Below are 24,252 nucleotides of genomic sequence, written 5' to 3'. Positions count from 1 at the left end.
CGCTGTCCAGCATCCCCTACAAGGATTCCAAAAAGGGTGGGTACTCTTTACTGGTATTTGGTACGTAGGCACAAACAACAGTCAGGACCCATCCCCGTAACTGAAGGCGGAGGGATGCTCCCTTCTCATCCACTGGGGTGAACCCTAAAGTACAGGCACCGAGACGTGGGGCAATCACTATGCCCACACCTGCTCTGCGCCTCTCACCATGAGCAACTCCTTAGTGGAAGAGAGTCCACACCCTCTCGAGAAGGCTGGTACCAGAGCCCAAGCTGTGTGTCGAGGCGAGCCCAACAATATCCAGTCGGAATTTCTCACCCTCACACATAAGCTCAGGTTCTTTCCCTCCCAGAGAAAAAGAACGTTCCTAGACTAGCTTCTGTAGCCGGGGTTCGGACAGCCAACATCCTCGCCTTCGGCTACCGCCCAGGTCATATTCCATCCGACCCCTTTGGCCTCTCCCACAGGTGATGAGCCCATGGGAAGGGGGACCCACATGGCCTTTGCGGGCTGTGCCCGGCTGGGTTCCATAGGTGCAGGCCCGGCCACCAGGCGCTCGTCATCGACTTGGGCCCCGGTGATATGGTGTCTGGGTGAGGGAAAACAAAGTCCACATGTTTTCTCATCAAAAGGGGTTCTTTGAGCCATGTTTCATCTGGTCCCTCACTTAGGACCTGTTTGTCATGGGCAACCCTACCAGGGGCATAAAACCCCAGACAACTTAGCGCCTAGGATAAGTGGGACACACAAACCCCTCCACCACGATGAGGTGACGTCTCCAGGACTGGAGTTCCAATATTTATATTTAAAAATACATCTTCCTTTTGAGACAATTATTAATCAAAGGCAGAGACCTCCCATGAAGTCAAAATATTTGATATTATATCCAACACTACTGTATCTAATGAAATAACCTCATTACAAGATAACTTTACCAACTATGGTTTGTAAATTTTGCTTTTTCCTTTTGAACATTAACAAATCAATTAATCACTGATTTAAAAAAAGTGCATGTTTTTCTCAGTTCAAATTTTATTTACATAATAATCTCACACGCATGCACACAGGAGTAAAAGAGCTGGTTCAAATGCCACAGAGGATCCCAGCATCTGCTCCTCTTGACAGGCAGGGACAGAGATAAGATTTTGGAGCTGTAGGAAGTGGAGTAACAATATACACACGTAGACAAAATGGTTGGTACCCCTCTGTTAATGAAAGAAACACTCACAGTGGTCACAGAAATAACTTGAATCTGACCAAAGTAATCATGAATAAAAATTTTATGAAAATTACCAAATGAAAATCAGACATTGCTTTTCAATTGTGGTTCAATTGAATTATTTGACAAAACAAACAAAACAGGCCTGGACAAAAATGATGGTACCCCTAGAAAAGATTGAAAATAATTTGACCATAGGGACATGTTCAAACAAGTTGTGTCCTCAAATTAGCATAATTGGTGTCTTAACCTTGTAATCATTCAAGTCAGCATACTTAAAGGGTAAAAAGTAACCACTGTCTTGTCTGGTGACGTGGTGTGTACCACACTAAACATAGACCAGAGGAAGCAAAGGAGAGAGTTGTCTCAGGAGATTAGAAAGACAATTATAGACAAGCACGTTACATGTAAAGACTGTAAGACCATCTCCAAGCAGCTTGATGTTCCTGTTGCACATATTCTGAAATTTAAGATCCACGGGAGTGTTGCCAACCTCTTTGGACGTAGGAGAAAATTTAACAACAAATTGAAGAGATGAGATGGACAATACGAATGGTAATAAGAGCCCTGAACAACCTCCAAAGAAATTACAGGGAAACTCCAAGGTCAAGGTACATCACTTTCTAATCACACCACCCGTTATTGTTCGAGCCAAAGTGGACTTCATGGGAGACGACTGAGGAGGACACCACTGTTGAAAATAAATCATAAAAAGCGAGACTGGAATTTTCCAAACTCCACATTGACTTGCCACAAAACTTCTGGGATAATGTCTTATGGACAGACAAAACAAAGCTGGAACTTTTCTGCAAGGCACATCAGCTCTCTGTTTACAGATGCAAAAATTAAGCATATCAAGAAAATAACACTGTCCCTGCTGTGAAACATGGAGCAGTCTCTGCTATGTTGTCAGGCTGCTTTGCTGCATCTGGCACAGGGTGTCTTGAATCTGTGCAGGGTACAATGAAATCTCAAGACTGTCAAGGTATGAAAGAAATGTGCTGCCCAGTGTCAGAAAGTTATGTCTGAGTTGCATGTCAAGCAACAGGATAATGACCCAAAACACACAGCTAAAAACACCCAAGAATGGCTAAACATTGGACTATTCTGAAGTGGCCTACTGTAGCCCTGATCTAAAGACTTATTGAACATCTGTGGAAGGAGCTGAAACAGTACGTCTGTAGAATGCACCCTTCAAACCTGGGACCACTGAAGCAGTTTGCTCATGAAGAGTGAGCCAAAATACCTGCTGAGAGGTGCAGAAGTCTCATTGAAAAGTAGAATAATCATTTGATTGCAGTGATTACCTCAAAATCTTGTGCTACAAATAAGGGTACCATCATTTTTGTCCAGGCCTGTTTTATGAGTTTGTTTTTTAAGATAATTCTGTTGGACCACAGATCAAAAAGCAAGGTCTAATTTTCATTCGTTAATCTTCATTTTATCACCTTTGTTAGATTAGCAGTTAGATTATAATTATTTCTTTGACCACTGTGGATTTTTCTTTCATTAACAGAGGGTTACCAACAATTTTGTCCAAATGTGTACATGGGTGTAATATCTTTGTTAAAGTTGTAACTGACACATCCATGCCCTGTTCAAGATGTGTAATTTTTTTTTTAATGTATGATCAAGAAATAAAAAGAACACACTGATGAACATAGTTTTAATTTATTCTCTTCTAATAAATAACATGACTCAAGTACTTATTTATTTTTAGACCTTCATCCTCCTGGATATATTTTAGTTAGCTAGCCTAGTCTAAGTTTTGTATGTGTAAAACCCATGTTTTCCTGTTGTGTCTGGCTGCAAAAGTGACTGCAGTATCCTGGATGAGGGTCTTCAGTGTACAAAGCCTGCAGTGCTCCCCTTTTCCTTGTTCCAACATGTCCTGTAAATGAAATGGTAAAAATCGTACTGCCCAATTACAAATGACTATATGGAATGTAGTCTATGACTAGTTATGATATCAGACATCAATATGCAGACCCGGGGTCTATAGCCCCCCTTGCTATTCATGAGGACATAAACAAACGAATAATGAATCAATTTGATTTGTTACTCCCTGTACTACTCCAAAATAATAGTCCAAGAAATGAAATGTCCAATTTCATGATTTGAAAACTATCTATTGAATTGAGAGGAGAGCACATTTTGACGTATGACAGACGAGTTTGTTGTGACCCCATACAGAAAAGTTGTTTAATTTAAAAAAGCTTACTTTAACGATGATTTCCCTGCTGTAGCTTGGCCACAGCTAGAAGGTCTGTTTTGTGTCGGTTGTCTGAGCCATAAATCAGCACCGACCAGACCAAGCTGTGGCCTTTCTAGCTTGCGGCCACTTCGCACCACCGTGCGCATCTTGATGAATCAAAATTCATTCTATATGACGGACGGGCTGATTCTCACGGCGCTCTAATCTGCATAAACCGTGTCCGTATTTCCCTGTAAACGGACTGATGCATTTTGCATGCACTTTGATGCATCTTAGCCAATGCACGTAGATTGAAAGTTGTGCGACATGGCCAGAAAACGGTCATAACTGTCTTAATCTTCATTCTATTTTTGATCATCAGAAAGCTTGCTAAACATAGAAACTTACAACATATTACAATCATGTTAATTGGTTTTCATTCATTCCAAAGTTAAACTTGAAAATGCTGCACACAAAACATGCATAGAAAAAATAAATTAAGAGTCGAGAATGAAGAAACACAGTACAGATTTTTAAAATAGATGGGGCAGCATAAATACAGCACAGCAAAGAGGCATTTGTAGTTGATATTCATGAAATTAGTGTTGGAAGCGACAGAAAATATGTCATGCCGCTCGCAAGCCAGTGGTGACGATCCTTTGATAACTGAATTTCAAAAAATGTTGGAGAGGCTAGTGATGGATTGTAAAGCTGATTTGGCTCAATGTTAGTTTGCGCCATTCGTTCCCCAGGGTGTCAAAAATAGCCACAGAAATGGGCAATACGTACAGCCATGCTGCAAATACAGTCCCCTCCAAAAGTATTGGAACGGCAAGGTCATTTCCCTTGTTTTTGTTGTATACTGAAGACATTTGGGTTTCAGATCAAAAGATGAAAATGAGAAAAGTTCAGAATTCCAGCTTTTATTTCATGGTAGTTATATTTAGAAGTATTAAACAACTCAGGACAGAGCACCTTTTATTTGAAGCCAACCACTTTTCAAGTGAGCAAAAGTATTGGAACGTGACTGGGTGTTTTTAGTTGCTCAAGTGTTGCCTTTTAGATTGATTGCTTAAACATTAGATAGTGCTTGTTTTAGGCTTTGGGTTTCACCTGTGAAAACTGTATTTGCTGTTAAGCGAACATGAAGACCAGAGAGATGTGTATGGGAGACAAGCAAACAATTTTGAAGCTGAGAGGAGAGGGAAAATCGATGAGAGCGAATGCACAAACATTGGGCATCGTCCAGTGACCGAAGGGTAGCCGGTTCGAATCCCGGCTCCGACTCTCTGCATGTCGAAGTGTCCTTGGGCAAGACACTGAACCCTAATTTGCTCCCAGTGAGCCTGGCAGCGCCTTTCATGGCAGCTGTTGCCCATTGGTGTATGAATCTGAGGCTTTGGAAAGTGCTTTGGGCACTGTGATAGTGTAGATAAAGCACTATATAAGTGGAGTCCATTTATCATTTAGAGCACGGGTGAAGGTATCACAATCCACTGTTCGAAGAAGACTTTGAAAGAAGCAATACAGTGGGGCAAAAAAGTATATGGGTTAGGGTTAAATTTCATGTTAATATTAGCATATTTTGAAATTTTGAGCGGTTTATTGGTGGTATTTTACAGTTTTCACCCTGTCCCTATCCCTAGCACAGGGTTTGGATATATGAAGCTCTATCGTTCTACTAAAAAATGCTAAAATGGTGTAACTTTTACCATGAATTCCTTAAAATATAATTGAATTATTTCTCATCATATTTACAAAACATTTCAAATTCTGTCTTTTATTTTTACTAAAACATGTCTGTCCCTTAAAGTTGCTGACATTACTGCCAGCCACATTGAGCATTTTCAGCTCAATCAAGTTTATTCAAAATCTGATTCTTTAATTCCCTGTATCATTTTGTCTTGTCACTCAAGCACATGCTAGGTCAGACATTTTGATAACTGGAAGAGTAAGTTTGTGTTCCTCATTTGTACCCTTAAATCACATATTTTTATTGCATGTCATTACCTAACGACTTGTAGTGTTAATATGTTTAAAGATTTTCCTGTAAAAACGTGATAATCATATAAAATGTACAGCACTAGCTCGCGAAAAGAAACAAGATAACTCTACCACCATAGCACAGTTAGCTAAAAACTTTGAAATGTCATTACCATCATAAGATTAATACATTTTTAATCAATATGCCATTGTGGCGGTAATGACATTTCTCGAGGGTATCTGACAAAAAGACCAAATAAAGAAAAAATATTAAATCAATATATATGGACATGAACAGATTCTGAGTCACAGAAAGATAACAATTAAGGTAAGGTAGGTATATATAGTTTTTTTGCCATTTTATTTTTGTTTTGGTTTGTTTTGTTTTTAGTTGGCTGAAAGCTTGGGATGCTGCCGGGGTCCACTGAAAGGGGGAGCTGGTGGAAGTAAGGTTGGTGAGGGTAAGTGCGACCTTTCTGTAGTTGAGGATGAAGCGCCGAATCCGAGGAAACGTCGTAGTTCGTTCCGGGTGGTGGGAATGGGCCAGTCAATGATTGCTTGGATATTGGCAGGGTCTGGTTGCAACTGTCCTTTGGCGATGATGTAGCCTAAAAAATGTACGGAGCAGAGGTGGAATTCGCATTTTTCTGGTTTGACGTACAGACTGTTTTCGAGGAGGCGCTGGAAGACATGACTGCGGTGTTCTTCGGGGTAGCGGGAGAAAATGAGGATGTCGTCCAGGTAAACAAAAACGAACCGGTTTTGGCATATCACAGAGGACGTCGTTGATGAATGCTTTTAAGACTGCAGGGGCGTTGGTTAATCCGAATGGCATGACCAGATATTCAAAGTGTCCGAGGGGTGTATTGAAAGCGGTTTTCCATTTATTCCCCTCTCGGATACGGATGAGGTGGTAGGCATTTTGTAGGTCCAATTTGATGAATATATGGGCATCACAGAGGCGTTCGAATGACTGGTCGATGAGGGGTATTGGTGATTTGTTCTTTATGGTGATGTCATTGAGTCCACGTAGCCTATGCATGGGCATAGAGTAGTGTCATTCTTTTCGATAAACCGGAGACAAAGGACGAATGAGTCCAGAAGCCAGGGAATCACGGATGTAGTCCTCTATCGCCCTTTTCTCTGGCCGGGAGAGATTGAAGAGACTGCTGGAGGGAAGAGGGGCTCCCGTCAGGAGATTTATTGCGCAGTTGTAAGGGCGGTGAGGGAGTAGAAAAATGGCCAGGTCTTTACTGAAAACGGGGGAGATCATGATATTCTTCGGGGACACGGGAGAGGTCAACCGGCGTGACAAATGGTGGTGGTTTACCAGAGGGCGGTCTAGCAGAGAGCAGGCAGAGTGAATGGCAGTGAGGGCGCTATCCAGTGATGGATAAGCGCTTCCAGTCAATGGCAGGGTTATGTAGTTTAAGCCAGGGAATTCCAAGGACTAATAGGGCGCCAGGTGACGGGATAACGAAAAGAGAAATGTTCTCGCGGTGCTTTCCGGAAAGGAACAAGGTGAACGTCACTGTTTGGTGGTTGATAGGGTCCAGGATATGACTGCCATCCAGAGCTGTGACTTTTTTAGGAGACAGAAGTGGTTGAGAGGAACTTGGAGCTGATATGCTGCACCGGAATCTGAGCAACTATGGGTGTGTTACGAGCGGAACCTAGAATGCAAGCAGGAACGGTCATACGGGTGGGTGAGCGAGAGGACATGGTGGTTTGGCTCACCACAGCGCCGTCGGACCGAGGCGAGCCTGGTCTTTTGGCCGCAAGGGACATGTCGCAATGAAGTGACCTGATTGACCACAGTAAATGCACGGCCGCTGGATGACGCAATGCTGACGTTCCTGGGGATCTAGACGTGTGTTACAAATTTGCATGGGCTCATCAGGTGCCGTGGGGGGTGACAAAGGGGCAGGAGGTGGTGCAGAAGGCGGGTGAGATGCTGACTGTGCGGTGCTCACAATGGAAGTAACTTTACGTGCTGTCTCGTGCTATCTCTCATAGTCTGTCATCTAGGCGAATGGCGTGTGTGATAAGATTCTCGACAGAGGAGGGCTCGTCCCGGGCAGCGAGCACTTCTTTAAGTGGCTCCGAAAAGCCGTTCAGAAAAATCCCCCTAAGCGCAGCGTCATCCCACCCGCATTCACCCGCGTGTATCCGAAATTCAATGGAATATGCCGCTACAGAACTAGCGCCCTGAGCGAGCGTAAGGAGGCGGCATGTGACTTCTCTGCCCTGAACGGGGTGATCAAATAACTTTTTAAGTTTGGTGGAAAAATAATTGAATGATTGGAGTACCGCGGAGGAGTTGTGCCATAACGCAGTGAACCATTTGGCTGCTTTGCTGCGGAGGAGGTTAGTGACAAACGAGACCTTGGATTGTTCGGTGGGATAACTGTACGGTTGAAGGCTGAAAACTGAGGAACAACTCAGGAAAAACTGGCTACATGCACCGAATAGGGCTCGGGCAGAGGGACATGAGATTCTTTGTATGGGACGCAGGGTGGCTCGGAGCCTGCAGGCTCGGAAGTAGTACGTAATGGTGGGTGATCAGATTGCATCTTCGAAGAAAGGAGGGATACTTGTTGCGTAAGGGAGTGTAAATATTCCATGATTTCTTGAAGAGTTTTGTCTTGTCACCCAATGTGGGTGCCTTGGAGGGTGAGTGCATGTTTTGGCGCCTCCGGGGTTGCTGGGTTCATTTGTGGCCAGAGTATTATGTCACGAACGGATGGAGACTGGACCCAAGACCAGGCGGAGGCTAAGAGGTTGTGATGAACAGTTTATTGAAAATTTAAATTTTCGGGTTGTTGAGGCAGAGAATGCGTGGCAGGCAGTGGCGAGGACTGGCGGCTGGCTGGGTTTCGTGGTGGAAGTAATCCACTTGGCGAGGGACGCAGAGGAAACACTGAGGACAAGGGGAAAACACGGAGGTCAGAACGATTACAAGGGTTTGCATCACTTACATGGAAACTGGGGAGCCGTTGTACCGCTGGGTAAGCTTAAAAAAAACTCTGGCGAGAGTTTCCCGGATAGGGCAGGCTTTTCTACAGGTGGTAACGAGGGCTGATTGGTGACAGGTGCGTGGCCGAGGAAGGTGCTGGAAAGAGAGAGAGGGAAGGGGAGCAAGAGACAAAGCGCCAGCCAGGCTCCAAACATACTACTGCAGGGCGGTTCATGACAGGAGTTGTATGTTAGGGCGGCAGCTAATGAATATTTTAGTACTCATTCTACTGAAAATTCTATCAAACAATCAATTATTTAGATAAACTATATTTTTGCTTGGCTAAAGAGTAATTACAGAGCTGCCAGCCTATCAAAATTCAGTTTCAGAACAATTTGTCTGAATTTTCAAAATTAAATTTTTTTTTTGTAAAAAACATTACTGTGGGACAGTCATAATCATAATCGTTAATAAATAATGGCAGTATTTATTTAAATTTTATTATTCTATCCATCCATCCATTTTCTGAGCCGCTTCTCCTCACTAGGGTCGCGGGCGTGCTTGAGCCTATCCCAGCTATCATCGGGCAGGAGGCGGGGTACATATCTGAACTGGTTGCCAGCCAATCGCAGGGCACACATAAACAAACAACCATTTGCACTCACATTGACACCTAGGGGCAATTTAGAGACCTCGATTAACCTACCATGCATGTTTTTGGAATGTGGGAGGAAACCGGAGAGCCCGGAGAAAACCCACGCAGGCACGGGGAAGAACATGCAAACTCCACACAGGATTGAACCCGGGTCCTCAGAACTGTGAGTCTGACGCTCTAACCAGTCGTCCACCGTGCCGCCCTTATTATTCCATTAACCTTATAATGGTGAATGCAGCCCTATGGGGTGCACAAGCCAGTGCAAACTGTAGGCCGGTCCCAAGCCCGCATAAATGCAGACGGTTGCATCAGGAAGGGCATCCGGCTTAAAACAAATATGAGCGTTCATCTAAAGAATTCCATACCGGATCAGTCGTAGCCCGGGTTAAGAACGTCCGCCCCCGGCACCGTTAAACTGCAGGGCGTCGGTGGAAATTGAGCTACTGTGGGTCGAAGACGAAGGAGAGGTGGAAAGCTGGTTCTGCGCCAGAAAGAGAAGTAGTAAGCACAGAGCCTAAAGTTGAATGTGGGGACTTTGAATGTTGGGACTATGACATGAAAATCTCAAGAGTTGGTTGACATGATGATTAGGAGAAAGGTTGATATATTGTGTGTCCAGGAGACAAGGTGGAAAGGCAGTAAGGCTAGAGGTTTAGGGGCAGGGTTTAAATTATTTTTACCATGGTGTAGATGGGAAGAGAAATGGAGTAGGGGTTATTTTAAAGGAAGAGTTAGCTAAGAATGTCTTGGAGGTGAAAAGAGTATCAGATCGAGTGATGAGGCTGAAACTTGAAATTGAGGGTGTTATGTATAATGTGATTAGCGGCTATGCCCCACAGGTGGGATGTGACCTAGAGGTGAAAGAGAAATTCTGGAAGGGGCTAAACACTAAAGGAGGAGAAAATTATCTATACAGTTTGGCCAAACAGAGGGATAGAGATTGGAAGGATGTGCACCAGGTTAGGGTGATTAAGGATAGAGATGGGAATGTGTTGACTGGTGCCAGTAGTGTGCTGGGTAGATGGAAAGAATATTTTGAGGAGTTCATGAATGAGGAAAATGAGAGAGAAGAGTAGACGAGGTGTTTGGTTGACCAGGAAGTGGCAATGATTAGTAACGAGGGAAGTTAGAAAGGCATTAAAGAGGATAAAAATGGAAAGGCAGTTGGTCCTGATGACATTCCTGTGGAGGTATGGAAGCATCTAGAAGAAGCGGCTGTGGAGTTTTTGACCAGCTTGTTCAACAGAACTCAAGCGGGTGAAAAGATGCCTGAGGAATGGAGGAAAGGTGTGCTGGTGCCCATTTTTAAGAAGGGTGATGGGTGATGTGCAGGGGTGATGTGCAAGGGTGATGTGCAGAATGTGGGAACTATAGAGGAATAAAGTTGATGAGCCACACAATGAAGTTATGGGAAAGAGTAGTGGAGGCTAAACTCAGGACAGAAGTGCGTTTTTGCGAACAACAGTATGGTTTAATGCCTAGAAAGAGTACCACAGATACATTTGCCTTGAGGATGTTAATGGAAAAGTACAGAGAAGGTCAGAAGGAGCTACATTTTGTCTTTGTGGATCTAGAGGAAGCCTATGACAGAGTACCCAGAGAGGAACTGTGTTACTGCATGTGGAGGTCTGGAGTGGCAGAGAAGTATGTTAGAATAATACAGGACATGTACGAGGGCAGCAGAACAGCGGTGAGGTGTGCTGTAGGTGTGACAGACAAATTTAAGGTGGAGGTGGGACTGCATCAGGGATCAGCCCTGAGCCCCTTCCTGTTTGCAGTGATGATGACAGATGAGGTTAGACTGGAATCCCCGCCGACCATGATGTTTGCAGACGACATTGTGCTCCCTGCTTTCACTGCAGATCAGTGAAAGCAGGGAGCAGGTGGAGGAACAGTTAGAAAGATGGAGGCATGCACTGGAAAGCAGCGGAATGAAGATTAGCTGAAGTAAAACAGAATATATGTGCATGAATGAGAGGGGTGGTCGGGGAAGAGTGAGGCTACAGGGAGAAGAGATAGCAAGGGTGGAGGACTTCAAATACTTGGGGTCAACCGTCCAGAGCAATGGTGAGTGTTGTCAGGAAGTGAAGAAACGGGTACCAGCAGGTTGGAACGGGTGGAGGAAGGTGTCATGGGGTGTTATGTAACAGAAGAGTCTCTGCTAGGATGAAGGGCAAAGTTTATAAGACAGTGGTGAGGCCAGCCATGATGTACGGATTAGAGACAGTGGCACTGAAGAGACAACAGGAAGCAGAGCTGGAGGTGGCGCAAATGAAGATGTTGAGGTTCGCTCTAGGATTGACCAGGTTGGATAAAATTAGAAATGAGCTCATCAGAGGGACAGCCAAGGTTAGATGTTTTGGAGACAAAGTTAGGGAGAGCAGACTTCGATGGTTTGGACATGTCCAGAGGAGTGAGAATGAGTATATTTGGAAGGATGGAGCTGCCAGGCAAGAGAATGAGAGGAAGACATGAGGGCAGTTGGTGTTAGAGAGGAGGATGCAGGAGATAGGCTTACGTGGGAAAGGATGACACGCTGTGGCGACCCCTTACGGGACAAGCCGAAAGGAAAAGAAGAAGAACCTTATTATGGCGGACGCAGTTGAAGCCTGAATCAATGTGTGTCTCTGGATTAATTTGCCTGTACCAGTTCTGTTTTCAACCCTGGTAACAAAATAAAGTCTATTAAATCAGATTAATCAGATGTCAAACGTCAAAATTAAAACGCAGCACTCTATTTTGCAAATAAAAATAAAAAATGAAGATACAAATAACATTGCTGATAGATTGAATTTGATAATTTATGTATGGAGAATAGTTTTGGTTTCATTTTGTCTCGTCTCACATGCTATTTATATTACATAAAGTGCATTGTCATTTTTTTTAATGAATTCACCACTTAAAAATAGTATTTTAAGTTCACTTGAGTTATATTTTTATAATTATATTTGTTTGATGATCTTAAATATTGAAGTGGGGAAACTATGCAAAAATATAATAATGTGAGAAAGTGGGGCCAATACTTTTTCATGGCACTATTTATATTTTCCATATCCACAATTGCTGCTGAAACGATTCCCCCATCTTATTATTCCAAATATTTATTAATAATAATTTTACTTTACTTAACTTTTAACTTGCCCACATTCTGAAGTGACGTGTAGAGTGACATTCTAATTAATTTCCATCCTGTGTGGACATGTATTATTTTGAATTTACTGCATATCTCTAAACGTGTATAAATTGGCCTGTTATATTGTTGTTCAAAGTTGATTAAAACGCGGTTCCGGTCAGACCGATGTGACAAGTATACTGGATCACTTAACTGTATTATGTCGATGTTTAGCGACTGCATGTTACAATAGCTTAGCTATCAGCATGGCTTTGACAATGTCTTTGCCTATCCACTCCTGGTCCTCCCTTCCTGACACTTGTAAGAAGCATGGTAAGAAGTGTAGCTTCTTCGCTACCATGGAGGCGATGATCAGTGACTTACAATGCGTTGACACCGGAGGCAAAGAGAATATTCGCCTCTGCGGGGCATAATAAAATAGTGTGCACCAAGCAGATGTTCAATGTGGACACGCCAGGAATTTCAGACGCTGGATTATTTATTTTTTCCCCCCATATCCGGAACAATCAGTGGTTTAGCCGTAACGAGTCAATGTTCAGTGATTTCCATTAAAAAAAAACCGACGCTCTGTTACATTTGACAGCTCTGCAATTATGAACACAAAAGAAAAAATAAGACCTTTCACTTAATATCGTCCGTGGTTTCCTTTTTGATATAATCAACAGTTTTTCTTAAATTCTTGTTGTGCATAAAAGATAAGGCATTTTTTATTTTTATTTTTTTAGAAAGCATGAACAGCCTTTGTGCATCTTCTTAAGCAGCTATCATTTTCACATTTTGTGACATAATACATTAGCTTCATCCATCCATTCATTCATTTACTGCTGCTTATCCAATCTCGGGTTGCGGGGGCAGTAACTGAAGTAGGGAAGCCCAAACTTCCCTCTCCTCAGCCACTTTGTCCAGCTCTTCCGGCGGAGATCTCAAGGCGTTCCCAGGCCAGCCAGGAGACACTCTCCAGTGTGTCCTGGGTCGTCCCCGCGGCCTCCTCTTGGTGGGACTTGCCCGGAACACCTCACCAGGGAGGCATCCTCATCCGGCTCTTTTCTGTGTGTAAATGGAGTGCACTTGAATAGCGCTTTATCTACACTATCACAGTGCCCAAAGTGCTTTACAAAGCCTCATATTCAGCCACTCACACACACATTCATACACCAATGGGTGACTGCTGCTATGCAAGGCCCTGCTAGGACCACTGGGAGCAAATTAGGGTTCAGTGTCTTGTCCAAGGACACTTCAACATGCGGACAGTCGGAGCCATTCGAACCAGCGACCCTTTGGACAGTGGACGACCCAGTCTACCAACTGAGCTACAGCCGCCCTCCTATGTGGAGGAGCAGCGGCTCGACTCTGAGTACCTCCCGGATGGCAGCGCTTCTCACCCTATCTCGAAGGGAGAGCCCAGACACCCTGTGGAGGAAACAAATTTCTGCCGCTTGTATGTGCGATCTTGTTTTTTCGATTACTACCCACAGCTCGTGACCATAGTTGGGGGTAAGAATGTAGATTGACCGGTAAATTGAGCGGTTTACCTTTCAGCTCAGCTCCTTCTTTACCATGACAGACCGATCCAGAGTCCGCATCACTGCAGACGCTGCACCAATCTCTGTCAATCTCTTGCTACATTCTTCCCTCACTTGTGAACAAGCCACTTGAACTCCTTCACTCGGGGCAGGATCTCTTCCTCGACCCGGAGAGGGCACTCCACCCTTTTCCAACTGAGTACCATGATCTCAGATTTGGAGGTGATGATTTTCATCCAGCGGCTCTGCTACGAACAAGTTCCAGTGAAAGCTCAAGATTTTGGCTTGATGCAGCCATCAGAACCACATCATCTGCAAAAAGCTGAGACGCAATACTGATGTAGCCAAACCGGACCCTCTCAGCGCCTTGGCTGCGCATAGAAATTCTGTCAACGAAGGTAATGAACAGAATCTGTGACAAAGGGCAGCCTTACTCCAACCCTTACTGGAAATGTATACGACTTACTGCTGGCAATGCATACCAAATTCTGACACCGGTCGTATGGTGACTGAACAGCCCGTATCAGGGGGTCGAGGGTGTAGAGCTGGTCCACTGTTCCACGGCCAAGATGAAAACCACCACGGTCTGCCAATCCAGAGGCCCTGTCCCTGATGTCAACGCGATGTTGTAGAGGCGTGTCACCAGGACAGCCTTATAACATCCAGAGTCTTCAGGTGTCATCATTCGATGACACGGATCTCATCCACCCGTCGGGTCTTGCCACCGGGGAGCTTTTTAACAACCTCAGTGACATCAACCACAGAGATCGGGTAACCCGCCTCAAAGTCCCCAGACTCTGCTTCCTCCTTGGAAGGTGTTGGTAGAATTAAGCGGTCTTGCAAGCATTTGGCCCACCGACTGACAACGTCCCGAGTTGAGGTCAGCAGCACCCCATCTCCACTACACACGGTGTTGATGGTTCACTGCTTCCCCCTCCTGAGACATCGAATGGTTGACTAGAATTTCCTCTAAGCCGTCCGGAAGTCGTTTTCCATGGCCTCACCGAACTCCTCCCACGCTTTGGGTTTTTGCCTCAGCGAGCTGCATTCCGCTTGGCCAGCTGGTAACCATCAGCTGCTGCCAAAAAGGCCTGATCGGACTCCTCCTTCAGCTCGACTGCATCGGTTTGGGGTTTTCCGCCACGACAGGCACCGACCACCTTACGACCACAGCTCCGATCGGCTGCCTCAACAATCTCAACAGTAGAGTGAAATGGAATGATCATCAAATTCATGACTATGGATTTATGATCTTAGACCAGCTCACTAGGAATAAGATAAATATTATTTGTACAACTACAAGTTTCGGAAGTCTTCAGTTTGTTCAAACTAAAATGAAGAAACCTTGAGAGATAACAAATATTTCTTTCATCTCGCTGCACCAACACCCTCATTTATTTGGGTATGTAATGATGATCCGTATTACTCTTATTCCTTTCTGGCCACATTTGCCATATTTTTCACGTACTTGACTCAAAAGGTTTGCCACTTACAGATCATCAGATTGGCCATATGTCACACAGTTACTACACTGAGGAAAAAGCACCCTGTATGTACCGCTTTGGTTGCATTATACTCTCCTTGCCATGGTAATGAACAAAGCCATACATTTGGCGGTACTCATATTTAAAAATGGCACTCCGCAGCCCGCACGGCTAATGTTATGTTATTAAAGTAGACTAACGTTACGATGACTGATTTGCGCTATGTTAATTTTACTTTTGTCTCTCAGTTCCCGCGACACACCGTCATACTCGGCGGACAGAAAGGTCCTTGTTACGATTAACGGTTGCGCGCCTTGCGTTTCACTATGACATGCTACCAAACTTTCGCCAGTCTTTTTTTTTTCTCTTCTCAATTCAGCATTGCATTTTGCAACTGTTATGTTCCCGCTCCTCAACCGAATAGCTTCACTTCCACGTCCACGCATCAGTGACATAAGCGTGTTGTGCCACATACATTTCTGCGTGCTTCTGTCTTTGTGACCGTCTACGCGGTAAAACTGATTCACAGTTTTGTTTGTTGAGGCGCAAAATGCTAATTTTGACTTGCAAACTGCGATGCGAGAACGCTTAATTCAGGTCTTGATTATGTGCAACTGTAGTTACAAGAACATCAAGCTTGGGGATGGTCTTATAGCCTTTAACGTGCTTGTCTGTAATTTTATCTATAATCTGCTGAGACACCTTTCTCCTCCGTTTCCTCTGGTCCATGTCTACTGTGGTACACATTGTCACCGAACAGCACAGCAATTACTTTAAATAGACCGACTGACTGATTACGACTTTGAAGACACCTGTGATGCTTATTCGATGACACACCTTGTTTGAACATTAGTCAGATTTTTTTCAGTCTTTTCTAGGTGGAGCATAATTTTTGTCCAGGCCTGTTTCATGTTTGTTTTTAAAATAATTATTTTGAACCGCAATTCAAAAGCAATGTCTGATTTTAAGTTTAATTTTTAATACTTTTGTAAGATTCAAGTCATTTCTATGACCACTGTAACCGCAATTCAAAAGCAATGTCTGATTTTCATTGTTTAATTTTCATTATGTTTTAATTTTTTATTACTTTTGTAAGATTCAAGTCATTTCTATGACCACTGTGGGTTTTTCTTTCATTAACAGAGGGGTATCTACCAACAATTTTGTCTGCGTGTGTAGACTGCTCATCTGAGTTATCTTTAACATTTCTTAATTTTCATTGCATGTAACACCAGACAGCCAATCTGTGCCATCAGATGTACATCGAAATTTCCATACCATACCATACCTGAATTTCCCAATCTAAATTATACTTTCAAACACGGCATGATAAAACAGCAGTATGAACTTGTGTTCTACACCAGAGACCCTCAGTCTCTGCAAAAAGTATAGTCTCTGTTGCAGTCTAGAGCAGAGACTGTATATTTGGTCCAATGTGTACTCCCAGATATTTATAAGTGCAGACCTGAGTGATGGGTTCGTTGTGAATAATCACTGGTCTCAAATCATCTCCCTGCTTTGAGGAGGAACTCATCTCCAGTTTTCTTCACATTTAACACAAGGTAGTTTCCGTCACACCACTGAACAAATTCCACTATTTCAGAGTCATGTGCAACTGGGCTACTGTCTCTTTGCAGTAAGCCAAGAATAGCGATGCCGTCTGAGAATTGGATGATGTAATTATTAGGGTGGACTCGTACAATTTTTTTGTATATAATTTGAAGAGTACAGAGGAGCTGACAGCCCTGTGGGTGGGGGCACCTGTGCTAATTGTCCTAGACATAGAGAGGGCATTATTAACTGACAAGCTGTGTACAATTTGTTAGAGAAGATAAACAGTTTTGAATAATGGGACATTCATATTTTCTTAATCAACAAATATGGCAGTAGCGTATTAAAACACATTCACTGCCATTGACGGCTTTAGAAGTCAAATAACCATGTTAACTGGGAAAGCTGGCAGTGAATGAGTTAAAGGCAGAGCTAAAATCTGCAAACAGTAACCAAGCATAACCTTTTGAGTGACTGAGTCATATGTGCCACGCTCCTGCTTATTTGCAAACTGAAATTGATCTAGGAATGAGTCAACTTCCATCCTGAGTGATGACACCATGATTCCCTCAAAACATTTCATTACATTAGATGTTAATGCAACGGGACGAAAATCATTATATTCCTTGGGACAGGATTTTTTAGAAACATGTATTATAGTTGAGTTCTTCCAGAGGGTGGGAACTGTGTGCAAGTCCACACATATTTGGAAAATAGTCGTGGTGTAATGATTTATTCGTTTTATCGATGTATCGATTTATATTCCTACGATCCAACTGGATCGATATCTGCTCAGCAAGCCTTCTGGACATAAATGTATCGATTTAAATCGTTTTAAAAGGCAATGAATCCATTGTAGCGATACTGTGAAGTAATACATTGGATTTATGCACGGCAGACTATATATAACTCTGTTTTTTTTTTTACACAAATTAAAAAAAAAGACACTATGCATTACTCAAGTTTTCCTGTCGCTGACGTCGCAGGGGATGATTGGAGTAACAAACTGTAGTTTTTTTGTGCCGCTATTGAGTGGGCTGCTCTGAGTAATGAAACTAGATCTCCCATGATCCCTTGTGCAGGGGCTCATGGAAGATGCACATGCGCAGTACATGGAAGGAGCACGGTGCAAAACAAACGCGAACGACCCGCAAAGCTTAAATAAAAATTATGGAAACATTTTGGGTTTGTAGTAAGCAAAAACGATTGAGGAGGAAACATGACGGACATTCAAAAAACTCTTTGATGAACGTGGACGTCTACAAGTCAGGGAATACAAGTTTTACAAGAACTTTGTTTTTTGATGCAGTGCCGCCTGAGGGATCGAAGGTCACGGGCATTCAATGTTGGTTTTCGGCCTTGCCGCTTACATGCAGTGATTTCGCCATTTTGGGTAACGTGCAAAATAATTCGTTACTTACCGCGGGAATGTAATTAGACTACAGTTACTTCTTGATGCCTGAGGAATGGAGGAAAGGTGTGCAGGTAATCTTTTTTAAGAACAAGGTTGATGTGCATAGCTGTGGGAACTATAGAGGAATAAAGTTGATGAGCCTCATAATGAAGTTATGGGAAAGAGTATTGGAAGTTAGAGTATTTGCAAGCAAGAGTATGGTTTAATTCCTAGAGACTCTAAATTGCCCGTAGGTGTGAATGTGAGTGCGAATAGGTGTTTGTTTGTATGTGCCCTGCGATTGGCTGCCAACCAGTTCAGGGTGTACCCCGCCTCCTGCCCGATGATAGCTGGGATAGGCTCCAGCACGCCTGAGACCCTAGTGAGGAGAAGTGGCTAAAAAAATGGATGGATGGATGGATGATGGAAGTTGGTGTCAGAGAGTAGGATGCAGGAGATAGGCTTGCAAAGGAAAGGAAGAATTAGTGGGGCTTAACAACATTTTAGTGGGGCTGAAACCACCCTAAAATATGCTTAACGACGCCACTGGCTTTCACACAGTCCATAAAGTTTGTTCTCTTGCTCCTGACACTGTCCTTATGCCACAGGATTACAGCCTCAGTGGGGTCATACTCCCCGATTGGATCGCTCATCTTCCCTAATTTGAATATGGAAACATTGGCTCTGTTTGGTCCATATCACAGCGTGTGCGAGATGTCGTGTCCTTCGATGACTAGTTCAGACTCACGTCCCGCGAGAGTTGGATCACGGGAGATATTTGTGCACAACGAATGCGCATTTGCTTCTTTTGGCGCGGCCTCGGTCTTCTTCAGCAGGGTGGTGTGGAAATGCTGTGGACGGCCGTGAGGGACGAGCCCTCACCTCCTACTGAAAAGCTCCACGTTTCCGCAACTTATTGAGCCTCTCTGCCATTTGTGCGTCTTTTTACGTTATGCATGTATGCGTGTGTTCATGCGCATCGTTCATATACAATCCAGACAGCAGAGGAACAAAGGAGAAATCCACCAAAATGAACACTGAAATACATGAATAATATAGTACAAACATTTACAAGCCATGTGGCGATTGATCCTCCGAGATGTACACGCCAAACGGTAACTTTACTGGCATTTGCCACCTGGCGAGTATAAATCGAGGTTCCACTGTTTGTGGATATTTTAATTACCACAAGACCAGTAAATGTGTAAACTGTTTCATTTGTGCCTCATTTTTATACTTTTTCATTTTAGGTTCATGAAAACACACAGTACCCCTTTAAGAAGCTGATGCGAGTAGAGGTGGTGGATAAAAACTATCTGTGCCGGACACGAGTGGCCTTGGTGGAGCAAGTGATTGGAGGTCGCCTCAGGCTGGTCTATGAAGAGAGCCAGGATGGATCAGATGACTTCTGGTGTCATATGTACAGCCCTCTCATTCATAATATTGGATGGTCACGCAGCATTGGACACCGCTTTAAAAGATCTGGTGGGTTTATGAGACCAGTATGATCGATGTTTTTTAAATGATTGAATCAGAATAAGAGAGCAATGCCTTATTGATGGCAGAGACAAGAGGACAGACAGGTGTAAAATAGCTAAACTATAAAATGCCAGTGAAAATGTTTTTTCACGGTATATTTTGCACGGTATAATAATAAAGCTGCAAGTAGCGATGAATTGGCCCTTACAATCCCTCCTTTTTACGATAAATCCTCAAAATTATGATCAAACTTTTGATGCTATCTTCTGCACACATTAAATGTCACCAGTCTGTCTCGGAGAGGGGTACTTAAGTACAAATATTAAATTGATAAAAATATTTTTTTCAATGAGTCAAAGTTCCATTTATTGAGGTTGGTCAGGCTGCATGTAATTATACTGCAGTATTAAAAACTAAATGTCCTTTTCATTCAAAATAATAACAAAAATACAAACTAAAATAAAATGTAATTTCTGTTTTGACATCTAGTACTAACAAACTCCTTTTTTGACTCATAATACCTCATAAACACTATCAGCTGAGTATTCTCAGTGGTGTCAGTGGACTACTGCAGAGCACTCAGCATTTTTTTATTCCATCACAAAGCTGCTTACTGTAATTTCTCGTGCATAATATGCTCTCAAGCAATGTTCCCTCTAATTTTTCATGTGTCTGAGCAAACACATGAACTCCCTGAGCGGTCCCTCGGACCACTGTGCGCAACATCATAATAGATTTTACGATTAAAACAAGTAATCTCACTGGTATTTCTGCCATCAGCTGATGAGGCCCTAATTACCTCTTTGACATGGTCACTCCACTTAACATCCGTTTCCTCTGTCAATTATTGGAAACACAGGTTCTCAATCTTTGCTCTTGCAGAGCAGTATCCTTTCATCACAAGTTTCATCTTTGAAAAGAAAGACACAGGTGTACCAGCTCGCCCAAAACATCTCCCAGAACAGTGAAAGTAACCTTGAACTTTGAATCGGTCAGCTTTTTGTAACAATAATTTACCACTGGATCTCTGTTATTGCTGGATTCTCTGTTGGAGTATTCTTCCAGCACAGTGTAGTTCCTTGTGTAGCGTATATATGGTTGAATAAAAATGTAATTAATTTGGGAAAAGATACGAATGAAGGTAAACGCCTGCATTTACTTCCGGGTTCGTCCGATTTACGCTTTAATCGTTATAATCTAACTATTTTATCGAGTAAAGGTTAAGATTTAGGGAAATTGACGAAAAACCTTTTTATCAGTCTCGTAATCTGAAGGTTGCTACATTTTATGACATTTTGAGTTCTACATGACAGAGGGTTACTTAAACTCAGAACAGACACAAAATAAAACCAAGAGTGGAATTGTACAGAATATTTAATCTACAAGGGACCTAGAGGCAAACACATAGAGGGGGTCTAACTAAAGAAAAGAAAATGACACTAATAATGGTAAAAAGAAGAAAAATAGACATACGAAAAGGGACGTAGAACATCGTGTGTTGGATATATATATGTGTGTATATATGTTATATATATCCAACACACAATGTTCTACGTCCCTTTTCGTGTATGTATTTTTATATATGTATATATATATATATATATATATATATATATATATAATATAATGCTAGGTCTTCCAATTTTCCCTTCTTACAGTGGAATACACCGGTACATCTTTCCACGCATCATCAATGCCCAAGTCCTCTCTATGGGCCATACAGTGTTGTTCAGTTAGTTGTGGTATTTGTCGCTTCAAGCTGCAACTCCGTTGTGCTTTCCTAGCATTACTGATGCACCATCGGAGGTCAGCATCACCATTTTCTACATGTCTAATTCATGCTAGGTATAGAACTGAGTTTTTGCCTGCACAATGTCCTGAGCGGTGCATGCTGCCAGCTGGATGATGCTCCACACAGTTTTATGGTTGATGTTATTTTCCTCCCTGTATTTAATATATAGGACAAGCATTTTGTGCGTTTTGTGTTAAGTCTGTGCTCTCAGCTACGATCAGGGTGTGACAAGGTGCATTTTTGACTTTACACATCGTCTCATTTTGCCCGATTTGATTAATTTAATTCACAAACTCAAAGGCATAATTTTTTGCTTAGCCAGCTTTCTGGTATACTCACGTACTTTGACGTGATTGTGAATTTGTTGAACCGACAGCATAAAGGCATTCATGTTGATGGCTAGTAGAATATTGTCGATGAGCACATTAACTTGCTCGGTGTTGGATTTCGTTACGAGTGACAGCTCGTTCCTCTTCTCTCGGTCTTTGGCGCTCTCCCCCAACAATGCACCGATCCCCATTCCCATTTTACAACTCCATTCACTTTCAAATGACTTGTGCTGTATCTGACGCTTGAGGTAGTCCAGGTTCCATTCTGTCCACACTTTTCCCTCCGATAATTGCTCGCTATTTTGGCTTTGCAACATGTTTTGCAAAGCAGACCTTTCTCGGTTGAAAAAAGAAAAAAAGTTTTTTTTTTTTTTCAGTTTTTTCTTCGATTTGCACATACTCCGACAACCATTCTATCTTAAAAGAATCACATTTCCTTTTTACTTTGACTTGGTGAGGGGATGTGCCACTTCCCGTTCGTTTTGTCATTATTAAAAAGGGTCGACATAAGCAGCACTTAACATCATTAGCATGTCTTTCCTCCACATCGGCCACGCCGCTTTGCTAGCTAAAACACCTGTGGCGGCACATAACGACACCTGTCAATGACGATTAGCTGTAAAAATATGTATGTGAATCGCATCATTGGCTGGAGCAGCCAGTAATCGGTCACTCACTGACTCACATTGAAAAATAGCACAGAATGATATTATTTTATTTTCAATTCAGGTTGGATGTTTTTTTTGTTCGCAGCGTAGATTTTCTGTGCGCGGAGACCGTATCAGCAGTGCGCAATTACGCACGCGTGCAGTTTAGAGGGCCCCGTCCGTGTGCTCAAGTATAATGCGCACCCCCAAAATTGATTCCAAAAATCAGGAGAACCCTTCTTCCCATGTATAATGCGCACCCATGACTTCCGGTCCATTTATATATTTACGTGCAATAAATGTCAGTGGTGATCCTCTCCTAATTTTTCTCATCAATTATGATTAGTAATATTCTTTAAGCAAAGCAAATTTATTTACTGTATTTTCCGGACAATAGAGCACATCGGAATACAAGCCGCGTCCACTAAATTTGTAGAATTATATATATATTTTTTTACATATATTAGCCGCACCACACTATATGCCGGGGATATATACGTTGTGAAATTATATATTTACACAAAGATTTTGTCAGTTTATTTACATAACTTAATTGTTTCCAAACAGTGCCTGTAACACGGCAGTAAAACGGCTCAAACATAACAGAAAAGTCATTGTTTTTATTAATCTTCCTCCTGTTCACTGAAACAACTGAAGTCGTCGTCTTCAGTGTCGGAGTTGAAGAGCCTCAGGACATCTCTGTCACACAACATTTCAGTCTCTCTGCCGGTGTCGCTCCCAATGTAATTTTCATCTCGAGACACAGTTACCGCTGGAGTTGTGCATTTCTCCTCACGTAGCAGTCCAACCTTTTTGAAATCCGTTGTTGATCGTAGATTCTTTCACACTGCTCTTTTCTTCTTGTACTTTCCATGATGAGGCCATGAAAAATAAAAACTATTTTGTGTTCGTCCGTGTCGTGCTGCATTTTGTGTTGAGTGCGCCAAAAACTAGCGTCGTCGTCTTCTACACGCTGGAGGCATCTGCGCATGCCCAAACCCTAGGGCATTATGGGAAACGGTCATGTTTTAATAATTTATATATTATCTATAATTTAGTCGCATTGTTGCATAGGCCGCAGGGTCCAGACCACGGGAAAAAAATAGCGGCTTATCGTCCGGAAAATACGGTATATAACGCATTTCATACACAAGGTAACTCAATGTGCTTTACATGATTAAAATTATTTAAAAACAGAGAAAGAAACTGCTTATAAACATTTAGAACAAAGAGGGGAAAAAAATAAAAAATAAAAATACAATTAAAACAGCGTATACTGCAAGAAATCATTTAAAAGTGGAGATGCTCTAGAAAGCATGGGGGGAAAAAATAAGTCTTTAACCTTAACTTAAAAACATGCACACTTGGGGCTGACGTCACTGCTGTTGACAAATTAATCCATTTGTGTGCAGCATAATAGCTAAATGCTGCTTCACCATGTTTGCTTTGGACTCGGTGCTCCACTATTTGACCTGAGTCTGTCGATCTCAGAGCCCTACTGGGTTTATATACCATTAGCATTTCATGCTAAACCGTTTAGTGATTTATTGACTAGTAGCAGAACTTTAAAATCTATTCTAAAGCTGACTGTAAGCCAGTGTAAAGTAAAGACTTTAGAATTGGAGTAATATGTTCTGACCTCTTTGTTCTGGAGTACAGTCAGAAGACCATTACTATAGTCAAGTCTACGTGAAATAAAAACTTGGATGAGTTTCTCCTGGTCTGCTTGACACATGCAAGCTTCACTCTGGATATGTTCTTCAAATGGTAGAAGCCAGTTTTAGTAATTGTTTTGATATGACTGTTGAAAGTCAATTCGGAATCTATCGGAAGACCAATGTTCCGGACTTGGTCTTTGGTTTTTAAAGAGAGTGACTCCAGGTACTAACAGCAATCCTCTTTTCTTTCTTGCCA

General features: G+C 42.6%; 1 protein-coding gene across 4 annotated transcripts in view; it reads left to right on the top strand.

The window, feature by feature from the left end:
* The window catches only part of mbtd1 (mbt domain containing 1), a 192,051-nt gene that overhangs the window by 68,750 nt on the left and 99,049 nt on the right, over nt 1–24,252 (top strand). For all 4 annotated transcript variants that reach the window (XM_061705439.1, XM_061705436.1, XM_061705438.1 and 1 more), the window contains one exon: nt 19,342–19,576. In XM_061705439.1, the coding sequence (XP_061561423.1) occupies nt 19,342–19,576 (235 nt within the window). The remainder of the gene's footprint in view (nt 1–19,341; nt 19,577–24,252) is intronic.

Source organism: Phycodurus eques, chromosome 19 (assembly GCF_024500275.1).
Source record: "Phycodurus eques isolate BA_2022a chromosome 19, UOR_Pequ_1.1, whole genome shotgun sequence".
Taxonomy (NCBI): Eukaryota; Metazoa; Chordata; class Actinopteri; order Syngnathiformes; family Syngnathidae; genus Phycodurus; species Phycodurus eques.
This window is presented reverse-complemented; position numbering and strand designations above follow the sequence as displayed.